At 46.0% G+C, this 17,925-nt stretch overlaps 1 protein-coding gene across 1 annotated transcript in view; it reads right to left on the bottom strand.

The window, feature by feature from the left end:
• LOC126547090 (nose resistant to fluoxetine protein 6-like) overlaps positions 1–10,526 on the bottom strand; it is a 107,980-nt gene extending 97,454 nt beyond the window's left edge. Inside the window, exon 1 of the mRNA XM_050194949.3 lies at positions 9,783–10,526. Within this exon, the coding sequence (XP_050050906.1) occupies positions 9,783–10,497 (715 nt within the window). The 5' untranslated portion in view covers positions 10,498–10,526. The remainder of the gene's footprint in view (positions 1–9,782) is intronic.
• Positions 10,527–17,925: the final 7,399 nt, after the last annotated feature.

The raw sequence follows: 17,925 nt of genomic DNA, 5'->3' as shown, positions 1-17,925 counted from the left end.
CATTTACACGCCTGTAACCGAAGCTGCTACACTTTCCTCTGTGCTTACCTGTGATGAAAACATGCCAAATTATTGCCCACCTGGAAATATTACTGCAAAATTGTTATGAGCGTTCATAGATCCGACGAAACTATTTTGGGGAAAATTGAAATGAAGATTGAAAGAGCTGAACAAACTGTTGTTTCTCGTCTTACGCGGCCGCGGTGTTTTCATATGTTGACTCAGTGCAAAAACAATGAAAATGCAACAGCCATGCCTTCTGGTGGCACGCTACAACTTGTGCAGAAGCTCTAGCCGTGATCGGGGGTGGTACGTACTTGCATATCAACCTCGGATTTCAACGTCGCGCCGTGTAACGCCGTTGAGTGATTTAGGTGTGCAGACAGTGGATTTCATATCAACGTTGCTCATTTGTCGCTGGAATTATACAAAAAATTGTCACTCGCAAGTACTGTTCGTTATTGACCGATACCTTCAACATCAACTTATTCACCGTCATGATTGATCGGTAAACGTACATACAAATCATTATTGCGTGAGACAATGCACCTTTGTTAACATAGGCCCTGATTAAGGTATATGATCCTATGTTTACAAATCTCTCGCAACTACACAACAGCGGTTGCTTATGTGTTGTTGCGAACCGCGTTCTGAGAGCCAACGTTAGCAGTTGTAAGTCATAAGTTGCCAAAAGGAATGTCATCGGGAGTTGGTTGCCCTCCATGCTGGCGCAGGTCGCAGGAGCGGTCAGTGGTAGTGATAAATCAAGGCCAGACTATTGCTTGCGCCGCACGCGATAATCTAAACTAAGCGACAGACATAATTAAAAAATAGTGACAAAAAAAGCACCGTTATTCTAATTCGGTATGAAAACATTAAAATATGCATACACGAAGGAATAAAACAAAGAAGAAAATATGGCAGATTTCTGGTGAATGGGTAGAACTTCCAGAAAGGAAAGAAAAGAAGCGAGAAAAGAAACACTCATTTCATGTCTAAAACACAAAAATACCTGAAGAAATACGGCATAGGGGTCCATCGTGCAGTTGTATATACACAAGTGCTATCGTCACGCGAGTGTTACAGCAGGGGACATCTATAGGCTAGTTTATATTCCGCCAGCGCTGCAAACCACTCTGCACTTCACGCGATTTCCAGCAGTTGCAACTATACGGCTTCACAAAGTGGTTGGTGGCGGGTTGTCGTCGCCATGTCCTCTGGCTATACACTTACTACGGAGGTAGAAATCAAGCGGCATAGGAACTAAACGCACGCTTGTTTGTCTGTAAGAAAGCGCTGAAGTCTTGGGTGTGCCTTGGGACGAGTAGAGGACGCCTACGAACGGGCTCACTTGCATTGTGCGCTCCGGCTGCCCTCGAACTGAAGCGATACGCAACGGGGCGAGATATCTGCTCACCTGGAGATTCCTCTGCCGTCGGTGACGTCGTATAGAGCTGTCTCGCGGAAAAAGCATTGTTTTCTTTGCGGTTTGCGCTATCAGAAAGAATGGGGGTTACAGGCACGAGACGCTGCTCCGCAGAGGCTAATCCTATGCAGTAATTCTGCCGACTTTTTCCTGGGGCGTCTGTGGTTTGATTTATGTTTGCGACGTGCGATTCGCAGTGGAGACGTGTATTTGCGTCTGCTTCTGGTCATACGGCACACGAGGAGGAAACGGCGCACTCCACAGGCTAGAACATTGACATCCAGAGCTGTGCAGTCCTGGTTGTTAGTGCCGTACAGTATGTAGCCTTGATGGGCAACGCGACGCAAAATGTCATGTACACAGTAGCTTCGCGGACGCAACGAGAAAAAATACCGCTGTTTGGAGCGTATAGTTTCAGATGGAATAACTATGTTGTGCATTAAGCAAACAAACACAAACAAAGCAATCAACAAACAAACAAACAAAACATTGAAGAGAGTAAAATATGAGGTAACCTGAGTACTCGAACAACGCAGTACTGTCAATTCGCGAAAATAAAAATAAAATTATCATATATGTATGACATAGCAACGTAAATTAAATAGGGAAAATTAAATGGGCGCCAGAAAAGGACAGTGGCTACTCTTGAGCTCGGAATGTTGTGCACTTCAGATAGGCTTCAAATCAACGGATGAACGCGAACCTCTAACATCGCAGATGCCGGGGGCGAATTAAAGGTTTCCGTTATTAAGTGTTTGCTTTTGACCTTCCAATGTTCGCTAATAATACGCCCAACATCGCGATTGGCTAGCATATGCTTTTGCGAACAGCTCTGGCGCAAGTACATTTTTTGTGAACACGGGCCTGGATGTACATATACACGAAATATAACTCCGAATTGACTAGACATTGTATCACATTTTTCCGAATTGTTACCGCACTCTAGCTATTCCAGTCAGCGGACAAAAACTGTTGTAAATGATAAAATGATCTAGCAACCACTACGCTTCTACTGTTATTGTTTCCACCGTCCTCCAGGTTCACTCGGCTTAGCACGCACGAAGATGGCATTTGATCGAGATGGTAGCACGTAGTGTACACGCTTTCATCGGGCAGAGCGAGAACCTCCTCTCTGGACTGTGACGGGCGAGTACAAAGGCACGCGCAACCTCGTCTGAAATAGTTTTGCGCGGGGGGTCCACACGCAATTGCTACAGTTCCAGAGGGCATTATGCCGACGCCAAGTGCGTTCTCGTTGAAAAGTATTATAGCGCTAGAGCCGAAGCGTATGCTCAAACTTTCTACTGATGTGTTTGTTGTGTGTTTTTTGATGCATTTTTATTTTGTTTGTGCCACTTAGAATATCCAGAATTCTCGTCTAAACCAAAATGTTCGTCTATATTAGCGTCAACATACGTACATACATACATACATATGTACATACATACATACATACATACATACATACATACATACATACATACATACATACATACATACATACATACATACATACATACATACATACATACATACATACATACATACATAGATACATACATACATACATACATACATACATACATACATACATACATACATACATACATACATACATACATACATACATACATACGTACATACATACAATAAATAGCTACAATAAATAAAGTGAACCAAGGACTGTATGCCATTGGCCGGCTGCCTTTGCTTATGCTACGTCGGTCATCACGACTGGGTGGCACACGTTCTTACGAACATCTCTTACGAACAACTCTAGCTGTGAATTAGGCCATTGGGTCAATGTTCACAAAATTTCCCTGGCTTAAAAGCGCTTCTTATTGGCCAGCGTTTAAACAGCCGTCGCTCATTTTAGCGATCGGCGCGATAACGAAACGATTACCGCGGTAATGGCTAATTGCAAGCGGCACTAAAGAACGAGTCTTTTGGGAATACGATCCCCGGGCCCGTGTTAATAAAAGATATGAGCCTTGGGTCTGTATTCAGAAAAACGTATTTACTGGCTCAGGGCTTCACAAAACTCCTCTTCGGTGATCGTGTCGTTATTATTCCGATCGCTAAAATGAGTTGCAGTTGCCGAAACATTGGTCAATGAGGAATCGCTCTACGTAAGAGATGTTTCGTTAACACTAGCACAGGGGCCGAATTCACAAAGCTTTTCTTTTGTAAGTGGGTTTTGCCATTGGCCGGCCACCTTCGCTAATAATAAGTTCGACGTCACTATTCGCTGACATCAGCTCTTACGAACAGATCTGGCATAAGATCTTTTTTTTATTTATACAGGCCCAGATGTCGAAACGATGTGCCACAACTGGGAGCTCAAAGAATAGGATAAATTTTAAAGGCTACTCAGAACCTTGGGATCGCACTTACAAGAGCTCTAACGTTAGAATCGCTCGTAAGAGAAAATTCCAGCCAATCACGATGCCGTACTTATTGATAACGAAGGCGGCCAGCCAATGGCTAACCGGCACTTACGAATGAAACGTTTTGCGAATTCGCCCTTAGGGCCGTACTTGACGATTTGTGGACAAGTCCACACAACGTGCCTTGTTTCCTAGGTGCCCGACTTGTGGTTATTTGTAGACGTGGACTTGTATTCAGGAAAAATCTCTTAAGCTATAATTGTTCGCAATAGCGAACGACAGCCAATCCTGATGCTAAAAATATCATTAGAGAAGACGGCCACCCAATAGCAAAGAGCGCTTGCGAACGAAAAGCTTTGTGAATTCGACCATGCTTATTTGTAGACCCCTTCGTTAAGTTGGATGCCTCCTGATGCGACCACAGTGCACAATTTTCAGCAAGAGATGGGGTATAACGGCTGATGGTGTAATGTGAAGGACATACGCCGAAGCTGTAGGAGAGAGAAAAAGCTTTATTACAGTTCTCGAAACTTTAGTAAGAGACTCTCAGTTCACGGTCTCGCTTGCTGCATTCGCCTGCGCCGATTCGATGAACGCACCAAGAAATCATTGTGCTTGGGTTTTTGAGACTTGAGTCAGCCACCCGGCGTTGGGGGGTAGGGAGAGATAGGTTTCTGAGAGGAGGAATGGTGGGGTTGGATAGAAGTGCCAGGGTATGTGTTCTGTGTTGGGGTGTTAGCAGTGTTTTACATTTTGAACGTGGTGAATCTTCTGAGCCCCAGATAAGGTGGAGTCTAGCAGGTGTGGGTAAGGCGTAGGTTTGTGCTTGTTGTATAAGAGTGCCCTGTATACGTTTAAGTGTTGGGCATAATTTTAGGAACAATAGTCTGGCCTATTCATATTGCCTTGGTATTATGTGCGCGGGTTGTAACACCGTGTGCGTTGGATCGGGGATATCTGGCGCCCGGAGTAGCGTTTCTTGGGAAAACGGAACGTCGGTGAGAACAGTGGCAATATAAAACCGAAATACTGTGTTATTTTATCATTGCACCGCAGGCAGAATTTATGCCTTTTGCGTAAGACTGTAAGGCCAGCGAAGCGGCCGACATGTCCCAAAATGTGAGCATCTCCTAAACATACATTGCACGAAAGAAAACGGCTTGATTATGCCACGTGAATAATATCTGAAAAAAGAGGCTGTAATGTCAGCCGTGATCCCGGATATTGCCTGTCAGGCAAGATCACATTATATTGCCGCGGCGTCGGAAACTCTAGGGACAAACGCACTAGCCGGCAGGATAAGTAAAAAGAACGGACTGTTTAATACCGCGCGCTAGTCACTTCCTCTTCTTGTTCGATATGTTTCATTTAAATGCCGGTGTATCTTCTTATGCTCATCGTCCATGACGCATTACAGACGCGGCATTTGCCTCCCTTCCAAGGGAATCATCGTCCCGATTGCGCAATTCAAGCGTGTGCATGCACGAAACATATAAACGTCAATCACTGGGATAAGTACGGCTTCATGCGCACCACATGTACCACTTAAGCGCTTCATTTGTCACTCCGCAAGTCGCAAAGTGCGCAGGCGGCCGAGCAGGGGGTGTGCGACGCTCATTGCAGCCGCCTCGAGCCCCGTGCGAGAGCAAAACACGAGTGCCCAACCTTGCGTGACCTCTTCGGGAAGAGCGCGGCACGCGCCAGCGTCGACTGACCTTGTGCAGGGCCTTGTCGAAAGTTAGTCGATCTAGTCGGGTGTTGTCTAAGAGGCACGTGATGCCTCAACTCGAATGTTTTGACAGAGGCGACAAGAGAAAGAGAAAAACATGTGAGAGACTCGGGGGAAGCGGGGCTGGCGAGAGAACTGAGAGAAACGGAAACTAGTGTACTCAGACTTTTACGTGCAAAATTGAATGAAAGCATCGTAAACTGTCAACGCAAAGTGAAACACGAGCAAGGGAAAATAACCGATACGTGTACGACGGAATTTCGCGCGTCCGTGTACGCCTGTGTGTGCATGATAGTGGGCCGCCGCGTGTAAGCGCTCGACAAGAACGTTGGAGACGGAAGCGCGGGACGAGCAATACTCTACTCTCGTGTGTCCTCCTCTGCGTCTTTCGCATCCTATACGTTTATGGGTCTTTCTGTGTATCTTCCGCGTGTCGTCCTTGTGCATTTTGCATACGTTCTGTACATTTTCCTCTGTGTCGTACGTTTGTGTAGCGTTACGAAGTTGGATATGAATCCACACCTAGTCCCACTTGTCCATTCTTTCCTATGCGCCTATAGCCTGCAAGCGACAGCACATTTCGTAGCTAGTTGTGCAGCAGTGAGGTAACGTATATCCTTAGGTAAAACTGCCTAGTATAAGTTTTTAGTTTCCTTTTTTTATCTCTCCCCGAATCGTGGATTATTTTAGCGTTAAGATCAACCGAACCTTGTGACGGCGTCACTTATGCCATAGCCTGTAGTCGTGCCGACGGGCAAAACCACGCATTCGTCATTCACGCTTCCATGACGAAAACAAGGAAATAGCATGAGTTAGATGCAGTGAAGTGGAGCCAACCGTCGAGGTCTAGACGAGACGATGGCAAAAGCAGTCGAGAGAGCATAAGTGTGCCGTGTATTCAGGAAAGAAAGGGCTGTGGCTTATTTGCTGGAGAACGCCCGTCGCTGGATCATTGCAGGTATCATATTTCTTGCAATGTAACTCCGAACAAGTGACACGTACGATGGGGGCAAAAATGAAAACTAACGCAACATGTTTGCCATAGAAATACTAGATTGTGTCAGGGCACCATTAAACATTCGCGCATGACACCCTACATGACGTCCCTAAGTCGGGACAGCTCTGGTGCAATAGTTGTAGATCCAGTGGCTTCATATATATATATATATATATATATATATATATATATATATATATATATATATATATATATATATATATATATATATATATATATATATATATATATATATATATATATATATAATCATATATCACTTCTTTTTTTGTCTGCGGTTTGTCAGAGCGAAAATTCCGGTAAACCTACTTTAAACCAGTGTACGCACTTGTTGGGATCGTAATAATTTTGCTTTCCTTGTACTGTTGCTACCCTCTGTTTCAATTCATTGATTAATTCTATGGAGGCTCATAGTGTTGACCGGTTCGCACACTACAGCAAACACATTTGAGCGCTAAACGCCGCAGAAAACGAAGGACTGACGTGCTGTAGAATGCGGTTGTGAACGTTCACTTGCCCATATTGTATGTCATTGCGGAGTATTGCAACGGTATACTGACGACCAAGCTTGCGGGAATAAAATATGGTGCGAGGTTTCTTCTTTTATATACTGCTTTTCACTTCGGAAAAATGAGCGGCGGCCATAGTACTGGACGCATGCATCATTTACGTCCGTGTAGATTATTGTAAATCAATGGTATACTTCTGCCACTATATTGTGGTATATCGCTTGGAAATATGCGTTGTTAACGAGATGAATTTAGGAGCTTGAAGCATAATCCTCCCTTATCGGGCACGAATTGTCCATGGTGTTTACGTTATACGCAAGTATCCACCACCTTAGCGGTCTTATTTTATCAAATATCAGTGGGTCTTCACCAGTCGACATTTTATGATTGGCGTACTTTTGGCACGTTAGCCTTTGCAAACTAATAAGAAGCAACTGCTGGCTAACAAACAAAGAAATAAAAGAAAGGTGTAGATGGTCGACCCCATTTGTGAGATCAAGAGCAACTGCCCGAGGAAGAGCATTCGGCCAGTGTTAAGGGGCATTAACGCAGGCACAAAGAGAATGTGTTAATGCCCTTTCAATAAAAAAATCTTTATATTGTTTAGCAGGTAAATACGATAATAAAATTGATGATGATAAAAAAATCTAACAAAATGGACAGTTCTGTTACTTTAAAATCGCTGTTAACGAACTTTCACTTGGTCAAGTGTTCGTACAGCAAGATATTGCAGTGACATGTGGTGTGTAGTGTTTAACAGGCTGTTCGTATTACGGAAGGCAAACAGCGTGCGGTGCACAGAAGATTGGTTGCCGCTGAATCCTTGTTAGATAGAACAAAGTTAATATATCCTTCTCACTTCATTATCGCCCAGGCACCTTGCACAGCTTCGTATAAATGGGCAGGAGCTGTTGCTTTGCTTCTTTTTTTTTGCGTACAGGTGCGTAATGTTAGTAACGAAAACAATTTATTACACATATTAAAATGAAGAAAAAAATGGAAACCAATTCATGATGCCCAGAATTGTCAAAAAAAGAAAGCCATGCTTTTTATTGGTTTTCAACTGATTTCTGTCTTTTTACTTGCGGATGTCTTTCGGCGTCCTTTCAGTTAAAACCAAAAAGTTCGAAAGGATGTGCATCGTTCACGCAACATCTCATTGACAGCATGCACCTCGGCAATTGAAATTCTTGTAGCCGCTCGATATCTTTTCCTGCAGCCTCAGCAAATGTTCCCCATGACGAACATTTTACGCTGTCATAAATGCACACAGACATTAATACACATAAAATATTTGCGCGGCACCCGGGACTGGGTCCTTATCATCTCTCATAAAGCTTGCTTCCTCACTATCGCAACTACCCATGAAGTGAACTCGCCAAACTACGTGTTAAAAAGACGTTTTATCAAAACTCGCAAACATAATTTAGCAAAAAGGTAGCAACCAAAATCGTTACTACATTTTTACTAATTTTTGTCTTCGTGCAGTCCTTCATGCATTGCTAAGGTAAAAATAAAGTTTAAAAAATGCTCCACGAGAGCTACTCTAGTTAAAGAGCGGCTACTTCTGTAAAAATTGAATCACGGTTGCTTATTTACATTTCTTTTTCAAGGCTTTCGCCGGTAGCAATATACTCCAAAGCGATAACTGCTGACTGGTAGCACTTCTTTGGAGCCCCACATGAACATAAGAAAATGAAGAGAACCTGCGCGAGGAACTTTCACGACGGAATAAATTCTAATGAAGAGGCAATTCATACGCTTAGGTTATCAGTATGCTGTTGAAATGTGAGGTCTTCAACATTTCTCGTGTTTTATAATTGTATTTTGAGGCTAAACGCATCAGAAATTCTAGAACACGGCGCAGAACACGGCGCAGAACACGGCGGCCTTATTATTTACACTCTACAGAAAAGTCCCTTTCTTAAATGGTGTTAGTACTGCTGATAGTATTGCCTGTGTCGTGGCTCCTACTCAATTTATTTGCGTGCTTTAATCGCTCAGGATACGCTAGGCGCACACAAAAAGTATTCACGTCGACATCAGTGCTCTGAGACAGCACGACAAACGTATTTCATGCTATATTACACCATATAACGCATTATGGCAATTTTAGCAAAGCAGCACATAGCATAGTCTTACCAGTGCTTGCAGGGCCATACTGCATTAATGTTGTCACGTGCGCATTTTCGTTTTGTGATGGCAGCAAACCACACCTAATATTTGCATTTCTCGACGTATTCGTCAACGCTACTCATTACTTCTTTATTACCACAGGAATAAAAACGCTCTATTCGGTGAGCCATTGCGCACTGTAAACTTACAGCATTTTGTAGTGTACAAATGCAAGAGGGCCGAAGAAATGCCAAATCTTAAGGAACCTCAAGGTAAGAAAGGGAGAGTTGCTTAAGCCCTCAACGGCATTATCCTTCTAAGCGCTGACGTCCGCGACAACCACAAAGCGGAAATAGTGTTTGTTTCGGACTTTGCTCGTAACACTTTATCTGCACAGGGCTTAGGCTACCCAGTTATTCAGTTCAGAGATCCTAATCTAAAGAACCTATGAACTTCAAGTACGTTTTTCGCCCTTTGGCGCGTGACTATCTCGCCAGACGAGCTCTATACCCACGAACAATCGTGGTTAGCTGAAAATGCTACGGACTAGCAAACTTCTACCATCTGCACTGCATGAGCATAAAAGCGCTGCACTCACTCCTGAGAGCCCATGGTTCGAGCCTGCGGATGGCCAGCACCCACTTGAAGAGTGCGCCCATACAATCGGGAGAAGAGCCGGCGCCGGTGGAGAAGCGGTACACGAGCGGCAGCGCCTCCTTGAAGATGCGCTCGATTACGGCGCGCAGGTTCGTCTCCAGGTCAAAGCCGCCCGCGGGAGGAGCTTCCGTGGTTGTAGTCGCCGGCTCTCCCAGTTCCCCTTCCTGATGTTCCCCATCGGTCTCTTCCTGGCTCGCGTCGTGTGGACTCACGCTGGTCGAAGCCATCATCTCGACAGAAGTTTGGACCAGTGCCTCGGCGGCGCTGTGGAGAGCCGGGCCTTCAGACTCCGCATCGAGGCTCTGGCTTGGACTTCGGGACTCGGTTGACGATGCGGTGATATCCCGGTTTGGTAGAGTGGCTCCCTCTGGATCTTGGAACGTCGTTAACTCTGCTGAATCGGCGCTGACATGGTCCCGACGGTAGAGCGATGTGGTGAGTTCGGAATGCAGAGACTGTCCTTCCGGGTCTTCAGCAGGCTGCAGTCCTGGGGCGACGTTCAGGGAGGGAGCTTCCACTCCGGATCCTCGAGTAGCAGGGTCGGCTCCGGAGTCCTTCTGCGCCGCTGCCTCTGCTTGGGCGATTGGCCGCAGGAGCAGGACCACCACCAGCAGCAGCAGCCGGAGGAGCGGCACGGCGTTGCGCAGGCGAGCCATGCCGTGGGAGCTTCTGTGGCAGCAGCGGTGTGGCAGCCGCTCTCTGGTCGGCTGCTCAGGTCGCGCAGGAAAGGGAAGTGGCTGCTGCCGCCGCCGCCTCCGGAGACGCCCGCCAGGCGAAGGTCGACGCGTTCACCTTTATCCGTGTTGGCCGCTCTCGCTTTCCGCGGCGATCGGCGACCCCGCGGGGCGTCAGTGGGGGCTACGCTGAACGTGAGCCACTAAAAGGCGACCGGCCGCTCGTGCGAGCCTTCCTACCTATTCGCGCAGTGAACTCTGTTTGGGACGTCCCGCGGCGACGGAAGCTGCGAAAGATGCGCCGCGCGAACGTGAGGCGCAGAGAACGCAGAGCATCGGCGCGCGCGCCTATATTCCGCGTCATTTGATGCGCCGGTAACTTGAATCGAACTATGGTTCATAGTGGTTTGCCTTGTAGGAATAAACGTGTCAAACTTAGGTTAGGAAGGAATATGGTTATGAACAACGTAAAGTTGGAAAGCTTTCTTTTGTGCACTATATTACTCCGTATGTTCAGGGCTGATTGTCAATCTCTGCCAGTCAGCTAACTATAGAATTCAGTACTACTACTTTCCGTTTGACATAAACGTCAACCCATGCGTTGCGTTTTGTCAGTAACAAATATGCAAATACAGTTTTTTGCATGTGGAGCGTTTTTTGTTAGAAATACGACCAATTAAAATTTAATTTATTTGCCTGTCAAATCAGGGCGCTGTGACGTTCGTCACTCGAGGAAGCATCTACTGATCGCAGGGAAGTCCCTAGGCGCGAAAGTGACATCATGACGAGGCATAACGGAGTTCACGCTAAACCTCACCGAAGCAGTGTCTTCAAAATTGTGTGTTGTGTTGTGTTTTATGGGACATAGGCAACTAAGGCCATCATGCGCCAAGCTCGCGAAATTGTGTTTCACTCAAGTTCATTAGCGGAAACGCTGATATCTGGCTAGTGTTCTGTTAAACTGCGGAACGTTCTCTTCAATTAATAAAAGGGCGCATTCTAGATGGCTACAGGAAAAAAAAAAAAACTTGATCATCTGGCTGAGTCAGAAAGAGAGAGAAACAAGCTTTAAAGGTATGCTGGAGATGTCAACCTCCTTCGCTAATGATATGTCCAGCCCAGAGCCCGTATCCATAAAACTCTCTTAAGCTATAACTGTTTGTAAGAGAAAAATGCATCCAATCCAGATGCTGTACATATCATTAGCGAAGGAGGTTGGCCAATGGCAAAAAATGCTTACGAACCGAAAGCTTTGTCAATTCGGCCCCGGTCTCGCAAACGGAAGGTCGTGAGTTTGAGTCCTGCCCGGAGAAAAAGTTTCTTCTTCTCAGCGGCATTCCCGATTGCAAAAATCCGCAGCAGGACCGCGTTTATGGTAGTATGACTGGAGCATACTGAAGGGTGCTTTGGTCGTTAAATGAAGCTTACGCTTATCATCGTTAGCGTAGTTAAGGCATTTTTCTATCGAGCAAGGCGTAAGTTCGATGAACATCGCTGTTTGGCTGATGCGGCGACAACATTTTGACGACGAAGGGCAAAATTGCTCGTGCACTGAGAACTTGGTCCACATTAACGAGTCCTATGCGGTTGAAATTATTCTGCTACCCTCTATTCCACTGCGTGTCTCGCAGGCCTAGCTTTGGTACGTAAAAACCTTAGGCAAGACCTGTCTGTATACTGCCTAATAAATAATCTGAAAAAAAAAATTAAAGGGTCCAGTCGGAAAGGTAAAAGTACTTAACACCTTTGCTACTTCACAATGCATTCCCAAGGACAGTCTGTGTTAGTACGTGGTTTCGAATGGAGCAGGATAAACAATCTGGCCTCGTGCCATTGTTGGCTGAAGGGGGTGGGGTTAACACTGAGTGGCTGGCGAATTCAACACTAGGCACCGCGAACGATAAAAGTGCCTGATGACAAAATAAAAAGCACTATACAACATCCATCTGTATCGATTTCATCTTGAAACGACTGCAATATGTGCGTACGACCAGCCAAGCGTGTAGCCACAACTTGTTATGGGGCGCTGCTTGCGTCCCGTCGGGCAATTTAAACCTTTCAGCGTCTCTGCAGGAGTGCTTCGCCGACACAATGCGCTTTTATTATTTCTAAATGACGTAGTATGCAGACGGCTCTGCACTATAGACGCTGCGGGGAGTCATAAATCCTTGCCTCGTGGACTTGCCTCGCGCATTTTCCAGGTCATCGAAAGCAACCGCACGCGCGCAGCTTTTTACAAATTTCCTGGGCCGTGCGAAGGCGGAGAGAACGCGCCAATGTCCCGCTCTCCGTTATTGACACAGAGTGCGCGAGCAATGCAGCAGAATCTGAGCTCCTTCCTGTGATACTAATGCTTGATGGGAGATATACTTTAATATGTATATAGGGATTCCCGACGCGCTATTCTAAGGCTTCGGTGGACACGTCGTTATGCCCTAATTGCACATCAATACTGCCACAGACAAACGCAGTTTCCTGCGGCCGGTATATTGTAACGATTCTATTCCAGTGTTATTCCTTCACGCGCTTCGCCGAAGCTCAGAGCACCGCTCCACCCATTAGCATCTCTTCCCAGGTTCGCTCGCTCGTGAACGGTGGATGATCAGAAAGGAGTAGAATATAGCGAATGGAATCCTTGTATTATACCGGCCCTGTGTTGTGCCCACATTTTAAAATAACTTACACCCTTAAACGTGAATAAGGGTGTAAATTATTTTACAGTGCACCCTAGAGGCATTATTCAGCGTAGCATCCCTGAAATCGTCAAAATAAGACGAAGTTTGTTGAGTCAGTGCGTCTGATTCAACAGGAATTCTCCAACAAGATGGCACAAAAAAGAAAGAAAAAAGAAAGGGCTAGGCTGGCCTGGTGCGATGCTGCACACTACCTCGCGACGATGGGCTGTAGTCGGTCGTTCGAAAGGGTTAGTTGTCAACATGCTTATTTCTACAGACGTTGTACTATGCACATCGAACTTCCTACCTGGTCCTTCCGCAAAGTTTGTCAGCTGTTGACTGACAGTTATATCTGATATGCGCGTATACAAGTACAGAAGCAGTAACTACTTCGAAAAAACATGCTGTTCAGCTTTTAAGTGTTGTGGCGCGCCTTTTGAGTATAATCGTAAAATTGGTATCATGATGAAAAGCTTATTGAAGCAGACCACGTTGGAACACAGACGAAGAGCACACTTGTAAGCCTTTAACCAGAAGCATTTGATGCCACATTTGCCTGGAGCGCCCAGATTTCCATTGTGCTGCATTAGTGTGCTCACATTTTCCGCCCATTGCTCGTTGTCGGATTTGGGGGTGTGGTGGTCGCGGGAGTCTGGCGTCATACTGAGGGTCGCGCTCTAGTCTACGCTATCGGTGCGTCTCGCAACGGGTTGCTGGCCTACGCTACCGGGGCGTAACACCGAGGCTTAGCGCGCCCACGCCATCAACGGAACTTTCACGACGAGGGTTGCTGCTTTGTGATAAGTGAGAGGTCTAGAGGTTGGAGCAACGGTACAGGGTGTTTATTTACATAGGAGAGGCAAAATTATTTACCGAGAAAGGTCATACTCGTACTGGCAGGAGCACGGAGCACCGTACATCGAAGCACGCAGAAGCTACATGCCATAGCTACTACATCGTTATGGTAGAGCATCCTCCAGACCCTGAAGATGTCTCGCTCTGTATTCCATCCACTCCGTCTTCCCTAGATCACTCACTAGGGAAACGGGTAATGTACAAGTAAACCAGTCCGGTGGTTCATATTGGCGCAGCTCACCGCCTCTGAGGTGGAGAAGGATGGCACAAAGCACACGCGCCACCCCCGAGCTGATCCTGGAAAGGGGGAAGCAGGCGTACAAGACCCAGTGTTTTACTGACGACCGGGGATAGATCAATGGCCCAAGCTCGCCAGAAAGTAAAGACACTCCAGGCCCTGGCGTCTCTGTCTGAAGTTATGGAAAACCCTCCCCCGTCTCGTTCCCCGGTCAAAGTCTACCAATTTGTCGTCATTGAAAGATACGCCTTCTGGTAAATATGCCGAATCTTTCAGCATTTCAGTGTCCATGTTGACCCGCTGAAATGCTGTTGGACGTCGGTATAATGATGACACGACCTCCGCTCTTCGGCGAATACTCCTAAACTAACAACGTACTACCATCTCTCACTTCTTACCTTGTGAGCGCGAAATCTGTGCAGCTCTTATGCCATTGGAACCTTTATTGATTCGTAACGTTTACGATCGCTTAGTGACACCTTGACTATGAGAGGCTAGATTAATTCTTTTGCGTCTTGCTGTTCTTTAACGCGCACCTAAATCTAAGTTTACGAGCAGTTTCGTATTCTGCCCCAATGTAAATGCAACCGCCGCTTCCCGAAACCGAATTCCCGTTTTCATGATCGGCGTTAGAACGCCACACACACTGAGTACCCTGCGGCAGGTGTCATTGGCATCTTCTTTGCCGACACTTCTCCATAGGTACACCTATCAAGTGTCGCCTTTTGATTACCAAGCGAGATATGTTCCAATGTAGCGTTTTACTCATGGGCTTGTATACGGCTTTCACATCAGCCGCACATCGTGTAGGTCTTTCGGGTGCTGCCAGACAGTGCATCACGTGATATTGGAGTGTCCCGTCCTCATTGCGCAGCGCACATCGCTAGTGAGGTACAATCATCTGCTTGGCCTGCGGTGTACGACACTCGACGAACGTTTGTACCCCAGTGGTTGTGCGTCTCGACGCGATCAGGGTCATCGCGCTCTTCTTAGTATTCTAGAAGTAACTAACTTAGGTACGCGTTTGTAGCTTATTTCTGTTTTGAAATGCCAAGACCTCCGACACTATACCTTCTCTTTCAACATTCTCAAGTAGCGTGACCTGCAGTCACCGGTCTTAGTGCGTGCTCTGCTATATTCTTTGAGATTTGTCATCTTGCTCGTTCTTTCCTCTTTCCTCTCCTCCTTCCTATCTTTCATTGCTATGTTTCTGTCTCCTCCTTTCTGAAGAGCAGGCAGGCGTTGCGCTCCTTCCGGTGGCAGTTGCCAGCCTGCTCCTCGCTTTCCCTTCCTGTCAAGTGTATATATGTTTTCAAACCATAATAATAATAATCATCAGCTTGTGTATTACCACAAATATTGTGCTGCCCAAAAATCTATTTAATAAATAGGCCTTCGTTCGCAATAGCCCGACGGCACAGAGTCGAGCTGAATAAACAGTCTGAGACAATCGGACCCTGCTCCACTTATATGAACTCGCTTATGGCAGTCTGAGACCTTAACGGCAGCCTGCGTTGAAGCGAGACAACAAAGCACGCTAATTATTCATTGCTGGCTAGAAACGATGCACCGACACGAGTGCAATTACATGGACCCGGTCATGCTGAGCCAACCCCTCCTAGAACCATTTTCACGCCTGCGCGTTACGTGATATGACGTCAGCCACCTCACGGCCCACCGGCCGGCCGACCGGCTTCGCGTAGTCTTCGTGCGTCCGGGATGCGCTTTGCACCTGTGACCTTGAACAAGAAACATTGTGGCCATAATAACGCATGTTTTACGCTCTAAATTAGGGGTTGTGCGTGTCACAGTAGCTTTATGACATGAAAAGCCGCAGTGCGACATGAATACATGTTAGAGCATTTCTCGTCTTCACCCGTTTTTCAGCTGTATGAGCCCCTAGAGACTACTGCCTATTTGTTTGCCTTCATTTTTAGCTGTTATTTGAATATGTGACAGCCTCACTTATACTTGGATTCTAGAGATGGGCTTCCGTAAAAAAAAAAAAAGATATACAATATTTTAAAATGAAAGAAAGAGTTTATTTCAATCAATGATTTGATTATATACAACGCACAAAGTGTACCGGATTCCGACTTTAATTACTCAATACATGATCTATAGGCAAGAAAACAAACGCACTGATATCAAATGAACGCAGTGACATGCACGTATACAGAAATTTCAAGGCGGGAGTAACCAGAAGATATTTTTGCGCTACTGCAGTTCTCTTCCGTTTCTTTCACTATTGCTTTTCTTGACTGCTCCATCACGAACTATTTCTGTTTTTTTTTTATCATCAACGCTGTTTTCTTTAATGTACATGAACTTCTCCAAGGAAAGAGAAACGGAGAGGGAAAGGTAGGGAGGTTAACCAAGGACGTGCTCGGTTGGCTACCCTCACTTGTTAAGGGGGAAAAGGGAACAACAGATAAGCTCAGAAAAGAAAAATAATAGTAATTCACAGTCAGTCGCAGAGGAATCTCCCCTGTCACAAGCGTTCCTACAGTACAATGTCCTTCAAGAAACGCAGGAGGGCTTTTGAGGCCTTTTGCCTACAAGGACGCATAGGCCATGGCCCAAGGATCTTTTCTTCTGAGAGCGCTCTGTTATCTAGCAGGTTGAGTTTCGCTTGTAAAGTACGTCGTTCAGTGTCAAAGGACGGGCAGTGACATAGAAGGTGCTCTAGAGTCTCATCGCACCTGCACAAATTGCACGCCGCACTGTTGGCCATTCTTATCAGGAATGAATAGGAATTTATAAATGCGAAGCTCAACCACATCCAAGGAATTTATGTATTTCCTTGCAGAATACTGGACCCCAACATAGCAGGCACGGACTGTAAGGTTATTGAAAATTGTCATAGAAACTTTTAATCAAGGTCTGCTCTCCTTAACAATGCTCAGATACTGGCACACGTCCTTTTCTTTATTCTTTTTTTTAAAGGGCGACTTTACTACCAGTGCGGTTATTCGCAGGTGTGCATTCTTTTCCCAAGGAGTTCAGAAACGCAGCTGTTCCACATGCGTTTTCCACGTTGCCGCAAATTGTTTGAAGGCCCAAACAGTTTGTAAAGATTCTTGCCGACTTCTGTTAACGTCAGGCACCTCGCGTCGGCTCTGCTCTGCGTTAAATGGTTGGACGGGCACTGCGAAGCACAGCGATTCTAACGTCAGAACTTTCCCTGTCCGCGGATCAGTGTACGATGTATTCTACTCCTATATAACACGAAGCGGGAAAATGAACGGCGCACACACGCACAAAACCCGCACACCTGCGGTAAGCGAACACTTAGTAAACATTGCCAACTTCGCTATTTTGCTATATACATATGTAATGCGACGTTCCCACTTTGAAGCGTTGCGTGTAAAGATGTCACTTTGGCATTTCTTGATCGTTTATTTGGTTGGTAGCTTTCATTCTTCGCGTACTTTTGCATTGCTTTGCACCAGATGTGTCGGGTAGCATTTAGCTCATGAACAGACCCGCTATTAATGCGAGGCTGCACGCGTCGAATGAATACGACGCGTCTCACGGCAACTCAGGCGAAATGAAACATCTTCAATGCACCAGCTACAAGGAATACCGCTTCAAAACAGCGCAATTAAAAGGGAGAACACGATTGACGAGAATGAGTGGTCC

Source organism: Dermacentor andersoni, chromosome 1 (genome assembly GCF_023375885.2).
Source record: "Dermacentor andersoni chromosome 1, qqDerAnde1_hic_scaffold, whole genome shotgun sequence".
Classification (NCBI taxonomy): Eukaryota; Metazoa; Arthropoda; class Arachnida; order Ixodida; family Ixodidae; genus Dermacentor; species Dermacentor andersoni.
The sequence above is the reverse complement of the archived record's forward strand: the minus strand, read 5'-3'. Positions and strand labels throughout refer to the sequence as shown.